This window comes from Cololabis saira, chromosome 21, assembly GCF_033807715.1.
Source record: "Cololabis saira isolate AMF1-May2022 chromosome 21, fColSai1.1, whole genome shotgun sequence".
Lineage (NCBI taxonomy): Eukaryota > Metazoa > Chordata > Actinopteri > Beloniformes > Belonidae > Cololabis > Cololabis saira.
This window is the reverse complement of record NC_084607.1, coordinates 35,265,933-35,282,857: the sequence shown is the minus strand read 5'-3', so window position 1 is coordinate 35,282,857 and position 16,925 is coordinate 35,265,933. Positions and strand designations below refer to the sequence as shown.

The window sequence follows — 16,925 nt, the reverse complement described above, 5'->3', positions numbered from 1 at the left end:
AACCATTAGAGAGCATTTTTTGGCAAAGCAGCAGAAATTGGCAGAAGACCGGTCTTTCTTTCTGCTCGTTCCCTCCCCCGTCTGTCTCCATGATCTTTTTTTTTTTTTTTTTTTTTTTTTTTTTACCTTGTCTGCACACATATTATTGATTGATACCATGACGGTAGAAACCAAAAGTGTATATATGTGCATTATTACTATATGTAATATATACATATATATACGCACACATATGCGTACACATACATAAATATACAATATTTTTTTTTTTTTTTTTTTTTTTTTTTTTTTTTTTTTTTTGGGGGGGGGGGGGGGGGGGGGTGGGGGGGGGGTGGTGACGACATCCACTGCCAATCCAGGAAGCAGGAACACACGGAGACACACGTCAAGCACTGGAAATCTGCAACAAAAAAAACCACAAACAAAGCACGAAACCGGCACGGAGCCATCCAAAACACGAACAGCAATCGACCTAAATCTTGAGATCTGATCGCAGTCTGAGCTAAGCTATCGCTACCGCTACCTAAACCCAAAAACTAGAGAGCCAGCATGCAGGTGAACAAGCCAGTGTGTATGTCTATGTGTGTGTGTGTGTATGTATATGATCATGCATGTGTGTGTGTGTGTGTGTGTGTGTGTGTGTGTGTGTGTGTGTATGCATGTGACTAAATTACTATATGTGTGTGTGTGTGTGTGTGTGTGTGTGTGTGTGTGTGTGTGTGTGTGTGTGTAATAAACCAAACAAAGCTCCACCTGAAGTGTATCTATAGTGGGGGAGGGGGGGGAGCAACCCCGCCACCCGTGAGACCAGAGGCCGACAAGGAAGAGCCCGGAACCCAGGCCACCGGCAACCCCACAGAGGGGAGAAGTAGGAGGGAGGCAACCCACCGCCTGCGAGGCCCCCCCCCCACCCGGCGGCGGCCGAGGGGGCCCACGGGCGGGGCCCCCACGGCGCGGAAAGAAGCAGCCAGGGATCCCGCGGCGGCGGACCGCGACCCAGGCAATCCCCGGCCACCCGGTCCGGGCCGGACACGCGGACAGGAGGCCCTCACCCTTCAGGCCAACGACCCCCACCCGGCAGGGGGCCAGCCTGCCCGGAGAGACAGAGCCGCCCCGGCCGCCGACGCGGGCAGGCGCACCCGTCCCCCACGAAAGTGGCCCTCCAAGACCAGAGGGGCGCCCCGCCGTAGAGGCAGCGGGGGGGACCGGAGACGGGCCCGGAGAGAGGGAACCCCCCAACAAGGCGACACCCGCGCAGGCCCGACAACGGAGGGCCCCAGACCCAGGCATCCCATTCATTCATCCATTCACCTATCCGATACCTATACTAATAATAATATAATATACTATACATAATAATAATAATAATACTAATAATAATACTAATAATAATACTAATAATAATAATAATAATAACCATCTTTGTATAATATAATATTGATAAATTATTAAGTTTTTGATGTCCTGCCAATGGAGGCTCAAATCCTCCATGGCAGGACCCTTCCATACCGCATTCTCACCGACACAGACATACAATCACGCACCGTTTCCCCCTCCCCGGGGGGATCCAGCACCGCCAGAAGGCACCCCAGGCTGCACGGCGGGCCCCGCCAGGCCCGGGTAACCCGACCCACCCGTCCCAGGCCCAGGCCAGTGAGGGAACGCGGGCGATGTGGGACCCCCTCCCGCCCCTTGTGTTGAGTGCATGTGATTAATGCCATAAAAACAGGGAGGAGGGAGGGCCAAGTATCGATTGACACAGACCCCCCCCCCTCCCGAACTACGTGTCCTTGTCAAATGTATTTATTAAGTGTTGAATGTGCAGTGTCTATTTTGCTGTTAAAACCGTGAGGCGGGGAGTGCCAGGCCCCGCGGGACAGTGCCCCCCACGACCCGGACCCCCCGCCTTTCGCCTATGTGCGTATGAATCGTGTAGGGGGGGCAAGAGGGGGAGCGGAGGCCGAAGCCAGGAAGCAGGACCAGCAAAGCCGGCCCTGATAAGACACCCGCGTCCCCCCACCGGCCGTCCAGTAGACGGGGGCCGGCCCCCCGAGCCGGGCAAGGGCCCCACCGTACCCCCAAGGGCGCCCCCGGCGCCGCCGGAGCCCCCAGACGGAGGGGGAAACGGTCCAACATCCTCCCATTCATACTGACAACATAAGACATAGATACCTGGGAATGGTGCCACCCCGCCGTCGCGCCCGCCCGTGCACCCCCCGGTCAGGGGAGGCCCGCTCCCCGGACCCGGCCCCACCCCCCCCCGAGGCCACCCCGGCGGACACCCCAAGGGTCCCGGAGTCCCCACATCCGCAGGGGCACTTGGCCCCCGCCCAGCGACGGAGGACCAAGGCAGCAATGCCCCCCCAGCGCAGACAGCCACCCCCCACCCAGGCAGGGCCGGGCCCTCCGGGTGGGACCCCCACGTCCACGGCCCCGCCCCCCCCGGGAGGCCCGGAGACGCCCCAGCCACAGCCCCCCGCCCGAGCCCTCCCCAGCCACCCCCCCCCACCGCCATGAGGTAACCCCCCCCACAGGCCCCCAAGGCCCCCACCGGCTAGGGACAGGGCCCCGCGGCCCCCCCCACCGCCCCCCAGGGGCCACCAGAGGCCCGCGCCCCAGACCCCCCAAGCCGACCCCCAACCCCAAGGGCTACGAGATCACCACCCCCCCCGCCCCCACTAGGTAACGAAGCCAATAAACGGGGACCACAGAGAGTGCAATTCAGCCGAATGTTGTTCAGTGGAGGCAGACATTATCTCACTACTAATATGATCTGATAAAAGATTCCTAAAATGGTTGATACATAAACTGGATTTTTGTTTCCAATTTACTAAAATGGTTTTCTTTGCGATACATAAGGCAGTGAGAACCCGGTGTGTCCAATTAGGATCTATTTGAGTGTCTCCCAGGTGACCTAATATACATACCGTGGGGCATACTGGGATTCTGTGGTTGATCCATGTGGATAAATCCTCACAAATCTCCTTCCAGAACCTCTGTACCGGTGTGCAGAACCATAAAGCATGCATATAATTATCTGGGGTGTTCTCTGTGCACTGTGAACAGATATTAGAGGTGACAAAGCCCATCTGGAACATCCTTTGTCCAGTATAATGTATTCTATGAAGAACTTTGTACTGTATAAGTTGTAGGTTTGGGTTTTTAGTCATAGTAAACGTATTTAAGCATATTTGTGACCAAGAAAACTGGTCGGTATTAAGAGAGAGATCCGCCTCCCACTTAGAGATCGGGAGAGAGACTGAATCGTCCAGTTTAGACACTAACCTGTAGAGTTTTGATAACAACTTTAAAGTGCTTAGATTCAATAAATCTATTATCTTAGCGGGAAGTTGTAAATCTAATTGGCTAATTTTGTATGTTTTATTTATTATTGCCTTAAGTTGTTGATACTCTAAAAATGTATTCCTGCTAACTCCGTATTGAACAATAAGTGTATTGAAAGGTACAAACTGTCCTCCTACAATTACGTGCTGTAAGTACCGTATTCCTTGATCTCTCCATTGAACGAAGTTAACCATCTTTTTATCATTTTTCACGATGTCTGGGTTGTTCCATATGGGTGTACGGTCACATGGAAAAAGTGAAATTTTAGCTATTTTAAGAAATTCCCACCAAGCTGATAAAGTTGTGCTAATATTAATGCTTTTGAAACACTGATGACGTTTGATACTTTGACTAATAAATGGTAACTCTGAGATTTCTAGTTCATTACAAAACACTTGCTCTGAGTCCAGCCATTGACTATCTAAAGGATGATCTTTTGACCATTTTACAATATACTGTAACTTACTGGCTATGAAGTAATACTGAAAATTAGGTAATTCTAAACCTCCATATTCTTTGGATTTTTGCAATGTCTTTAAACTAATACGTGGAGTTTTATTTTTCCACAGAAATTTTGATACATATGAGTCCAACGATTTAAACCAGGAAAGAGGGGGTTTGCATGGTATCATTGAGAAAAAATAATTTACTTTTGGTAAAACCATCATTTTAATGGTGGCTATTCTACCCATGAGCGAAATGGGGAGAGAGCTCCATCTGGAAAGATCATCTTCTATTTTCTTTATAAGCTGAACATGATTTAATTTTATTAACTCTGACAGCCTAGGGGAGATGTTTATGCCTAAATATCTAATGTTCCCTGATTGTAATTGAGTATTGGTTATATTCCTAAAATTGCAGTTAACACACAAAACAGTGGATTTAGACCAATTAATAGAATAATCAGACAGAGATGAAAATCCCTCTATAAGTGCAATTGTCTGTGATAGTGAAGATCGTGAGTTCTGGAGGAAGAGGAGTACGTCATCCGCATAAAGACTAATTTTGTGCTCTAATATTTTACATTGTATACCTTTAATATTTTGATTTTGTCTAATAGCTGCTGCTAAAGGTTCAATAAATATTGCAAATAATGAGGGAGAGAGAGGGCAACCCTGTCTAGTGCCTCTTTGCAAGGTAAAACTTGTAGAGATTTGATCATTTGTCCTTACACGTGCCTTGGGAGAGCTGTATTATATTTTTATCCAGTCAATGAAAGATTCGCCAAATCCAAATTTATGCAAAGTTGCCAATAGAAACTTCCAATTTACCTTATCAAATGCTTTTTCCGCGTCTAAGGATATAATAGTAGTCTCCTGTTTATTGATACTCGAATAGTCTATAATATTTAATAATCTGCGAATATTAGTAGACGAATGTCTACCTTTAATGAAGCCTGTTTGATCCGGATGTATAATAGAAGGGGTGACTCTTTTCAGACGTTCAGTAATGGCCTTGCTAATTATTTTAAGGTCTACATTTATCAATGAAATTGGGCGGTAGCTCGATGGGAGCAAGGGATCCTTGTCCGGTTTTAATAAAAGACTAATATTAGCAGAGTTCATATTTAAGGGTAAGCTTTTATTCTCCCTAGCATTTAGAATCATTTTATAAAATGTTGGTGCTAATATACTCCAGAATTCCTTGTAAAATTCAGCTGGGAAACCATCTGGGCCCGGAGCTTTATTATTGGGCATATGTTGAAGAGCTTCATGGAGTTCTCCTATTGAGAGCGGTGAGTCTAAATTCAAATTGACAAATTGTCTCCATGATCTTATATTCCACGCTGGGCTGGTTTTCCAAACAAAGTTTCAAGATGCAGCACGCATTAAACGCTGGTCAAGAGCAGAGACCATTTATTTAATAAATAGCTTGGAGGACCTGGAAAGTACGTCTTCTATCTCCCTCCTCCTCAGAACACGAAAGAAAATCATGGACATGATGTTGTCGTGCTGCTGCTTCAAAAATAAAATCAAAACAAATCCAAAAAGGATGCTAATAATGTGGTCCTCCATGTTGTTGCTAATCGAGCAAAAAAGTTTGTTTTTCTTCCGGTAGTTTAACTTCCGGTCCGTCCCCCTATCCAATCAGAACCTTCCCAACCCCCAGACCTGTAGAGGATAAAGCCGAACGTGTTTTCCATGTAAACCTCAATTCGGAATTACTATTTACATGTAAACTCGAAGGAAAATAGTTTAATTCTGAATAATCAATTCCGAATTAAAAAACAGCATGTAAAGCCGGGCATACACTGTGCGATATTTTAAATCGTATGAGACTGCCCCATCTCACACTGCACGACTAGATCGCGGAGTTCAAAAGTTCAGAGCCCACGATTTATGGTCTCACACTCTAGGCCGGTTTTGGGGCAGGGGTGGGCTGTTCCCACACCCAAACGTGCGTCCTGCCCACCCGATCAAAGGTTATGGGGATCCTTTATTTTTATTATATTATATATATATATATATATATATATATATATATATATATATATATATATATATATATATGTGTATATATATATATGTGTATATATATATATATATATATATATATATATGTATATATATATTTAAAAAATCCCAAAATATCTGTACCATTTCTGATTGGGCGGGCACTGCGCATCATTTTTAGACACAACAAAGAACGCATACCGCAAAAGTTGTGTCTCGGCGGAGGAACCGGGAGTCCCAGCAAAATGAGAAGAGAAAAAAGTGTTCCGAACAGCAGACAGAGACACACTAAAGGCTGATTTATGGTTCCGCGTTACACCAACGCAGAGCCTACGGCGCAGGGTACGCGGCGACCCGCACCATACGTGGAAATGCGGTCTTTTTTTGCTATTAAAACATGATTTGTAATGTGAATTTGCAACACTTAAACTACAAATAATAGTTTTTGACGTGACATCAGAGATTGTACATGCTCTCTGCGAAAGGATGAGGCAAATCGGGTCGTAGCTGCTTCAACTGTGTGATTCCTTCACGAGGAGCGACCAGGATTTCAAACATGCTTGATTTTCTTGCGACCTCACGATTTGTGATCGGGAGCTCGTCGTGAGGTGTTAATCTCTCGTTGTTACCCCACGTACACTGCACGAGGCACGAGCAACGATTGGGTCAAAATTGGGCCCGATCAAAAAAAAAATCGCACGACTGGAAAATCGGCTCAAAACGAGCCGATAATCGCACAGTGTATGCCCGGCTTAACCGTGGCCATTGTCTCGTGGTTCTAGAGGAGTTCTGGGGCCTCATTTATAAAGCTTGCATAAAGCTTACACGCCGGGCCGGTGTCGTGCCAAAAAGTGATTGCCTGCCAGAATCTGATTTCTCCCCTGAAAATAGGTCTTTTCACCTGCCAAAAATTGATTGAAGGTCAAATACAGTTAATGAAAGATTGTTTCTGCCTAAATATGACTTGATCTCATTCTTGAGCTTCATAATCTGAAAATCTGACGTTTCAGCGCTATCGCTCAACGGGCTGCTGTGCGCGCTCCCGCGGCCACAAATCAGATTGTGGCAGGCAACTCACTCGCTTTATTTCTGTTAATGATGCCACTACTGTGACCACCAAATAATGTGGTTTTCCTGTCCTCCACCTCATCCACAACATCTCCATCTCAGTCTCTGTGAAATTTAGTGGCACGGTGGCTCGACACGTCTCCTTCATCCTGACACAGCAGAAACAGACTGCAGGAAGCCGCTGCGCATGCTCAGCAGGCTCATTTATATGCAAATACAGTCATGAACTACTTTGCATTGCCCATTTATTTTTTTTATTTTTACGGAGAAAGTGGGCGTGTAGAGGGCGGGATATGAGGCAAATTCAGCTGCACAACCTTCCAGCTGGACTGTGATTTATAAAGAGAACATTGCGTGCAGATGTGCATGCACACGGTTTTATAAATCAGGATTTTGTGCGCACGCCATATTCAGCTTTTTAGCGTACGTACACTTTTAGTATGAATCCTACACACTCTTTTATAAATGAGGCCCCTGGTCCGTTGTTCTCTCTTTGCTTCAGTTCATTGAGGTTTTTGGACGTCCACTTCAGCATCTCCAACCAGGTTCAGGTCTGGACTTTGAGCCTCACATTTGTCTCCAGAATACTCTGTTTAAAAAAACAACCCCAGACCATCATCCTCCTCCACCGTGCTTCAGTGGGTCTGAGCTGGTTCTGCTGGTTTCCTCCAAACCTGGTTGTGGACATTCAGACCAAACATCTCCACCTTGGTCTCATGTGACCAGAGGACGTTGGTCCAGAGTTCTGCAGGTCTGTTCAGGTGCAGGTTTGTGGATCTCAGTCGTGATCTTTTAAGAAGAGGTTTTCTCCTGGAAATTTCTAACAAACCTTCTTCTGTCATGGAGGAAGGGTTTCTAGACATTTTTCAAGGTCAAATTCAAGCACTTTCAAGGGTCATTTTCAAAATCTTCAAGCACCTTTATCGCTGGGGTAAAATATCTACAGGAATATATATACTCAGAATTATTTATTTCCGCTTTTATCACAATTATGTACATTGTATCGTGCTGTAAACATCTAGTTATGTTTCATCTTACTGATTTTATTTCTCCTTGTAATAACTACACTGAAAAAACTCAAAATCTTACCAGGAATATTTGTCTTATTTCTAGTTAAAATGTAATTTTAAGTCAAAAAAAAATCTCATTACACTTAAAACAAGACTCATCACTGGAAAAAACAACAATTTTCACCTGTTTCAAGTAGATTTTCACTTGTCCCACTGGAAGATTTTTCTACGTATTTCAAGTGAAAATTTACTTGAAACAGGTGAAAATTGTCAAAAAAGTTATTTTTCCTGGTAATGACTCTTGTTTTACAAGACTGTCAGAAAATTAGAATATTGTTATAAAGTTCTTTATTTTCTGTAATGCAATTACAAAAACAAAAATGTCATACATTCTGGATTCATTACAAATCAACTGAAATATTGCAAGCCTTTTATTATTTTAATATTGCTGATTATGGCTTACAGTTTAAGATTAAGATTCCCAGAATATTCTAATTTTTTGAGATAGGATATTTGAGTTTTCTTAAGCTGTAAGCCATGATCAGCAATATTAAAATAATAAAAGGCTTACAATATTTCAGTTGATTTGTAATGAATCCAGAATGTATGACATTTTTGTTTTTGTAATTGCATTACAGAAAATCACAATATTCTAATTTTCTGAGACAGTCCTGTAAGTGTAATGAGATTTTTTGACTAAAAACAAATAAGACAAATATTCCTGGTAAGATTTTGAGTTTTTGCAGTGTAAACTATACAGTCTGATCGCAATTTTGTGAAAGACACAGAGTTATAATTTCAAGAACTTAAACTAAAATTCAAGCAATTTTCAGGCCTTGAAAACTCAACATTGAAATTCAAGCACTTTCAAGGATTTCAAGCACCTGTAGAAACCCTGTTAAATAAGCTCTTGTCAGAGGCACCAGCTTCAGCTTACACGTTTATTTCTTTACAATAAAATGGACATTGAATTACATTTATCATTGAGCATCCAAACTTGTATAGCAGAAAAGCATCTGTCAAGAGATAAAATAACATGACCTACAAAATCACTGAGACTGAACTTTAAATACCGGATGATCGCAGGAAAAAAAAAAAAAAGCTCTTCAAACCAGGTGAAAGTGAAGCATAAATGTCAGAGAGGAAGCTAAAACAGTTATTACAAAAATAAGTGGCTCTTTCACACAAGTCTCCGGCGACTCCTCCGACTGCAGCTCCGCCGTGTCACACCTGCATGACGGGACGAGCCTCTTTGGCCCGGAGGTCGACCCCGGAGCCCGCGAAGCCGGTTCCACCCTGTCGGGACACAACATGGTCACAACCACGGCACATCTGCACAGCCGTGCACACAAATGGCCCTTTTCCACTAGTACCTACTCAGCCCGACTCCACTCGCCACACCCTTGTTTCTTTTTCAATACCCAGATCAGAAGTAGGAGGTTGGAGTGAAGCTGCTGTGACGTATTTGATTGTGTATCTAAACAGAGAGGAGATGATAGATGTGCTGCTGGGTCTGTGACTTGTGTTTGATATCAAGTTAGAAAATGAGAGTGAGAGAAGCTTCAAGTGGCAATGTTTTTTTTTTTATTTTGTTCGTCGGCGCTGATGAGAAATGGTTCCGCGTTAAATCGACGGCGTAGCCTTACGTCGTACGGTGCGCGTCGCTGCGTACTCTATGCCGTAGGCTCTGCGTTGGTGTAACGCGGAACCATAAATCAGCCTTTATTCTGGAGCCGTGAGCAGCTATGAAGAGACAGAGCTCCTGGTAGATCTGGTCGTTCCTTATCTCCTCTAGATCCCTTTTTAATTCTCTCCTCAGCACCAGGTTTATGAACATCTGACCCTCAGAGTTGGATCATGAAACAGACTTTTGCTGCCGTTGCTGGTTGAATAAAATGAACAAGAATCCGTCAGAGTCTCTTTCTCTGATTTCCTCCTCCTGACTCAGACGTCTGACTCCAACCCCCCGACCAATCGGTGTCCTGTAGTGTGATGATGTCAGATACAGCCGACTCAGCAGCTTAGAACCTCGGCAGGATAGGTAGAGAAAAAGTATCTACTCGGCCAGCCTTTACCCGACTGCGTGGCGAGTAGAGGCGCGCAGAGTAGGTACTAGTGGAAAAGAGCCATCAGCGGAGGGTTCAGAGCGCGGATACACACCCTCTGCAGCAGAATGATGTCTCTGTCCGTCAGCTTGTCTCCGCTCACGGGATCCAGCATGTCCATCCTGATCAGCTTCTCCACACACTCCTGAGTGACCACGCAGCCGCTGAAACACAACAGTCATGTCAGAGTCACGTCAGAGTCCCGACGGAGAAGGGCGGTGGAAACCACTGCGTCGTGCTGGAGTGTGGACTCACGAGGGCCGCAGGAGAGCACAGGGGACGCTGTTCCCCAGGACGTCTCTGGTCACCGCACACACGTACCGCTCCTGGGGGGGAAACACACGCTTACTCCTCTATTTTTGTTAAGTGCTGAACACACTGCATAAACTCAAAATCTTACCAGGAATATTTGTCTTATTTCTAGTTAAAATGTCTCATTTTTAGTCAAAAAATCTCATTACACTTAAAACAAGAGTCATTACCAGAAAAATAACTTATTTGACAATTTTCACCTGTTTCAAGTAAATTTTCACTTGAAATAAGTAGAAAAATCTGCCAGTGGAACAAGATTTATCTTCTCAACACAAGCAAAAAAATCTTGTCCCACTTGCAGATTTTTCAACTTATTTTAAGTGATTTTTTTTAATCTACTTGAAACAGGTGAAATGTGTTGTTTTTTTCCAGTGATGTGTCTTGTTTTAAGTGTAATGAGATTTTTTTTGACTTTTTTGGCCTTGGGAGAGCTATACAATATCTTTATCCAGTCAATAAAAGATTTGCCAAATTCAAATTTGTGTAAAGTTGCCAATAGAAATGTCCAATTTACCTGATTGAATCTCGTTTTAAGCGTAATGAAAGTTTTTGACCAAAAATGAGAGATTTTAACTAGAAATAAGACAAATATTCTTGTTAAGATTTTTTTAGTGCACGTCAGACCGCAGGTTCCCGTCCTGACCAGCGGTCCAGGAAAGCGGCTGTTCTGGGTTGATTCCAGATGTCTAATCTCTCCTTCATCACCAGGTCCTCAGTTCCCTTCACTGGTTAATGATTGCTACGGCCTGGTTCTGGTTCTGGGCCAGGGCGGCCCGACCTCCCCGTGCCCCCACTGACCTGGCGGTTGAGCAGCGCCACGCGCTCCAGGCTGGGGTCCAGCGGCGTGAAGCGCACCGGGATCAGCTCGTTCATCTTGATGGGTCGCCCGGACATGGGACACAGCACCGTCTTACTCTGACAAAACATGGAATGGAGGAAGAAGACCGTTACTCATCTCCCAGAATGCACCTGCAGCCTCGCATGGATGCAGAAAGGAGTTTCCAGTTTTAGTTTACAGGACTGTCTCAGAAAATTAGAATATTGTGATTTTCTGTAATGCAATTACAAAAACAAAAATGTCATACATTTTGGATTCATTACAAATCAACTGAAATATTGCAAGCCTTTTATTATTTTAATATTGCTGATCATGGCTTACAGCTTAAGAAAATATCTTATCTCAAAAAATTAGAATATTCTGGGAATCTTAATCTTAAACTGTAAACCATAATCAGCAATATTAAAATAATAAAAGGCTTGTAATATTTCAGTTGATTTGTAATGAATCCAGAATGTATGACATTTTTGTTTTTTTAAATTGCATTACAGAAAATAAAGAACTTTATCACAATATTCTAATTTTCTGAGACAGTCCTGTACATAAACACACAGGTTTGATAGGTGTTCACATTGAAGACGGATAACAAATTCAATTTTCTAAAAAGAAAAATAGAAGATTCTGTTTTTTTGGCAAAAGTAACCATTCTCAAAAATGTCTTTTGGACTAGCAGGATCTTATTGAGAAAAGTTTGAACTGGGTCGGCCTGCCCTCCGACATCAAACACGCAGACGCACAAATCAAAGAGTGACGACATCAGGAGGTCAGAACAAACACCCAGGAGGAGGGAGAGACGGAGAGACGTCCGCTGAGCGCTCAGCTCCCTACACCCAACACCCAACACTGAACATCACACTTTACTTTTGAATTGTTGTTGATCGGAGTCATAAAACAAAAGTCCTGTGTGATGAGACTTGTCAGATGAAATTACCAACCAGATGATAATTCGGTCTCATATGGCGCTTTTCCACCAGTACCTACTCAGCACAACTCGCCTTTCCCGGTTTGGTTCTTCTCCACTAAGGGTCTAACGTGCTGAGTAGATACTTTTTCTCTACCTATCCTGCCGAGGTTCTAAGCGGCTGAGTCGGCTGAATCTGACATCATCACACTACAGGCCACCGATTGGTCGGGGGGTTGGAGTCAGACGTCTGAGTCAGGAGGAGGAAATCAGAGAAAGAGACTGACGGATTCTTGTTCATTTTATTCAACAGGCAATGGCAGCAGAAGTCTGTTTGATCCAACTCTGAGGGTCAGATGTTCATAAACCTGGTGCTGAGGAGAGAATTAAAAAGATCTAGACGGAGATAAGGAACGACCAGATCTACCAGGAGCTCTGTCTCTTCATATCAAAAGCTCTGTTTCTCTAGAGATTTTTAAAAGAAACTTTTCATCTCATTTAATTCACATTTAAAAAATGTCACAAGTTTTCTTTGTTGATTTTTTTTTTGTGGTTGATTATTTTTTTGTGTGTTGATGATCTGTAACTATGTAGTCTAACCTTCTTTGTTTTTTGTTTATAGTTTTCATCTTGTTGTGTTTTTTTGTTTTTTGTAATTACTGTTTTACTTCCTAAATTGAGGGGAGGTATAAGCTGCATAAGCCTGTTGGCTTTTTGACCTCTCCTGTCACATTTGCTTTACTATTTTGATTGTAAGTGTTACTTTTATTGTGTGCAAACTAATAAAAATTGAAAAAATAGCTGCTCACGGCTCCAGCTGACTTTTCAGCAGCACCGAGACAAACAAACAAAAAAAAGCGTTGCTGCTTGAAGTTTCTCTCTCTCTCATTTTTTAACTTGATATCAAACACAAACCACAGATCCAGCAGCACATCTATCATCTCCTCCAGGTTCTACATCTTTAGTGTTGTTGTCTTCTTCATTTAGATACACAATCAAATACGTCACAGCAGCTTCCTCCAACCTCCTACTTCTGATCTGGGTGTTGAAATTTAAACGAGGGCAAGTCGAGTTGAGTCGGGGTGAGTAGGTACTAGTGGATAAAGCTCCAATATTTCCAGTCCTACTCACCGGTTTCTTCACGAGCGTGGGCTTGGCCTCGGGGGTCAGCATGGGAATCCAGAAGCTGGGAAGGCTCTGGCTGGACGTGGCGGCAGAGCCGGAGGTGGACGGTTCTGCCGAGGCACTCTGGGGCCGGGCCGGCTCCCCGTCCTTGTTCTGCCCTGCAGGACAGACGGCTGCAGGTTAGTGTTCATGATCTACAGCTCCTCATCGGTACAGGCTGGATGTTGAGGTGTCTCTAGCACGGCTGCGTGGGACGGGAACGCACCGGAGGTGAAGGGGTTGATGGGTTTGGACACGATGCTGCTCTCGCTGCTCTTAAACCTCGCCACCTTCTGTCTCTCCTCAGACTTGGACTCCAGCTGGTTGCTGCTCTTCTGGGCCTGTTTCTGCTTCTCATACGCCTGGAAGCACACATTACATTTATTTATTAGATTAAGATTTAATTATTTGCACAGTTAAAAATTACACAAATAAAAGTAACAACTTTACAAATTAAAGTGCAGGAAGCGGCGAAAACTCAAAGAGCTTATCAGGTGCCTCCACCTACAGGACAGTCTGAGAAAATTAGAATATTGTTTTTTTATTCTCTGATATTTATATGTACTTAATTTCTACACCGGGGAAATACACGAAGCAAAGCTTGAAGGCTTACAAAAGTCTTGACGACTTCAAGGCAGGATTTGTTGTAGAAATTAAAGTGATGAGGACACGGAACTTTATGATTTGACCGTTTAACGTTAGCTACCCAAAAATCCAACATTACCTGATACAAAATGGGAACCACAAATCCACGTTTCGGTGTCTGGAATCAAGTTGTTTCTGTGAATTGCAGTGACCCATTTGTCTCTCTTAAGCTTATTTTTCGTCAGTCTGTAAAACGATAACTCTGATTTCTTGCTAAATCTATGAGGACAGTCGATCGCACAACAGCTCTTTCCCATTTTAGATGTTTTCCAGTTGCTCAAACTGAAAGTTTACGCTGCCACTCAGTCTTTCCGACACTCAGTCTTTCCGACACTCAGTCTTTCCGACACTCAGTCTTTCCGACACTCAGTCTTTCCGACACTCAGTCTTTCCGACACTCAGTCTTTCCGACACTCAGTCTTTCCGACACTCAGTCTTTCCGACACTCAGTCTTTCCGACACTCACCTGTTCTTCAAGTGAAACTACTGGTCTGAGCTTACCTTCATCTTTTTGGCGATTTCCGTCTTCTGGTGCAGAATATATTCCAGGATGGCCTGTTTCTCATACAAATAACCATCTGGTCTGAACACGACAAAACAAACAATATTTACTTTAAATGACTTGAATTGAATTAAGATTACAAAGTACATGTGTTTGTGTGTCTGCAAAGCACAAACATACGTGACCACAGGATTTTTGCAGGGTTGCAGCGACAAACAGCAGCAGTCGAAGTCTTTGATGGCATCTTTTCCCAGGCGGATGCTCTGAGTCCCGTAACCAGACGCCGCTGAGAAGGAAAGAAACGGAGAAAACGCAGGACATTCTGTCAGAGCTGCATGAGCAGGAACAGCATGTGAAGCAGTGACTTCTTGTTCTGGAGGATTTGGGGATCACTCCTCTTCCCGGGACTGCTTCAGCTCAGACACATGTGTAGGTGGTCCAGGTCCCAGCATCTCGTGGGTCCAGGTCTGGGCTCTGACTGAGTCATGAGTCACACCAGCAAACGCTTCTATGTGTTTTAGCATTTTTTCATCAACCAACGAGGCTCATTTCTTTAAATGGACTCCTCGTCTTCTAGTACTGTGGATGTTTAAATAAATGTTTTTCAATGGAGACACTGTTTTTGTTATTTTTCTTCTGAAGATCAGGTCACATTTTATGACACACAGTTGACCCACAGTTTGTGAGGACAGGAGGCCGTGTGTCTGACACGGTGGTCTGCAGCACGGGAGCTCCACAGGGGACCGTCCTGGCCCCCCTCCTCTTCGCCGTGTACACAGCCGACTTCACCCACCAAACATCAACCTGCCACCTCCAGAAGTTCTCGGACGACTCCGCCATCGTCGGTCTCATCAACAACGAAGACGAGAGGGAGAACCGAGAACTGAACCACAGATTTGTGGACTGGTGCCAGCAGAACCGCCTCCAGATTAATGCGGGGAAAACAAAGGAGCTGGTGGCGGATGTATGTGTTAAGTGTACTGCTGCTTCACAAATTGAGTTTCCCCATTGAGGGAGAAATAAAGGATAATCTAATCTAATCTAACATTAATGTTGAAAACCAGTAAATTTCAACATGTGTGTTTTGCTGTTGTGTTGAATGTGTTTCATCCAAACATGTAAAACCCAGTTATTTCAGGAATAAAAATGTTCCTCGGCAGCCCATCGGGACCATGGTTCCCACGGTGATGAACAGTAATGACGGTGTTTGGTCTGTGAATATCATCAGAGATGATGATGAGGATGAGGATCATCATCATCATGAATAAACATGTTTATTTATGTTCAAATTTAAAAATTATATACAAGATCCTCCTTCTTCTTTTCATAATTTCTTTTGTGTTAATTCCGATATTCATTCTTATGCTACAAGGCACAAAGATGATTTTAATTTACCGTTTTGTAGAACATGTAAACATCAATCTTTCCCCACTTGTTGAATTCACTCAAGAAATCTCTTAAATCATCACCACCATCCTTGCCAATATTCAAAAAACATTTAAAGAACTTTCTTATTGTTTCATCTTTGTAGTGTTTATTATTTAATCTGAGTTACATTTTCTTTTGTGTTTTTTGTTTTTTTTACTCCCCCTTGTGTAGCTTTTGTTGTGTTTTTTATTCATATATGGAGAGGATTCTATATAAAGCACCAGGCTTCTTCCTTTCCTTGCATGTTATTTCAATGTTTTTACATGTATTGTTCAATTTGTCCTATATTGCTAAATTAATAAATAAACTAAACTAAATGATGATAATGAGGTGTTTCCTGGTCTCACCTGTGTCTTTCTTCTTCTCATGGTAGGTGTAAACAGCTCCAGCTGTGCAGTTCTTCCCGTGACGAGTCATTCTGGTTCTCCAAAACTCACCTGGACATGTTTCAAGATAATAAATAACAATAAAACAAGAGTTGTTTATGCTAACGTTAGCTGCTGATTTTACTCACAAACACACGCACCGATCTGATGTTTCAGAACAACCAGAACACGAGAGAACTCACCGTCGCTATAACAGATCACACGCTAACGTGGACAAGAAAGAAAGTATCCAAACGTGAGATTAATCTGTTATTAATCTCTGTTATTCGCCAAATACAATTACATTTACACTTCTTCTTCTCTTAGTTCTTCCAAGCGAGAACTTCTTCTTCTTCGTATGTTAAACCTGTTGCGGCGGTGGACAAACCGGCTCTCTGCTGCCCCCTCCTGGTCTGACGTGGTGACGCATACAAATATCTAATAACACTCTTTTATCATCCAACACTTTTACCGTGCACGTACACGCAAAGGTCACATAATAATAATAATAATAATAATAATAATAATAATGATAATAATAATGATAATAATAATAATAATAATAATAATAATAATAATATATTTATTATACATATATGTATATTATATTATTATATAGCCCATATATATTTATTTATGTATATATATATATTATATATACTGTATACTGTATATATATATATATATATATATATATATATATATATATATATATATATATATATATATATATATATATATATATATACAGTATATATATAATATATCCATATATCCATATATGTATAT

At 43.0% G+C, this 16,925-nt stretch overlaps 1 protein-coding gene across 2 annotated transcripts; it reads right to left on the bottom strand.

Moving 5' to 3' along the window:
* Positions 1 to 8,803: 8,803 nt before the first annotated feature.
* Positions 8,804 to 16,491, bottom strand: nosip (nitric oxide synthase interacting protein). Of its 2 annotated transcripts, none has more exons than XM_061712903.1 (10): positions 16,298 to 16,491; positions 16,119 to 16,208; positions 14,524 to 14,629; positions 14,343 to 14,424; positions 13,423 to 13,558; positions 13,164 to 13,315; positions 11,092 to 11,208; positions 10,237 to 10,307; positions 10,037 to 10,145; positions 8,804 to 9,172 (listed from the first exon to the last, which is right to left on the bottom strand). In XM_061712903.1, the coding sequence occupies exons 2-10, from the start codon at positions 16,186 to 16,188 to the stop codon at positions 9,101 to 9,103; spliced, it is 915 nt and encodes a 304-aa protein (XP_061568887.1). In that variant the 5' UTR covers positions 16,189 to 16,208; positions 16,298 to 16,491; the 3' UTR covers positions 8,804 to 9,100. The 2 variants fall into 2 exon arrangements, with proteins under 2 accessions (XP_061568887.1, XP_061568886.1); XM_061712902.1 differs by having other exon boundaries at positions 16,340 to 16,491.
* Between the last annotated feature and the right edge of the window lie 434 nt (positions 16,492 to 16,925).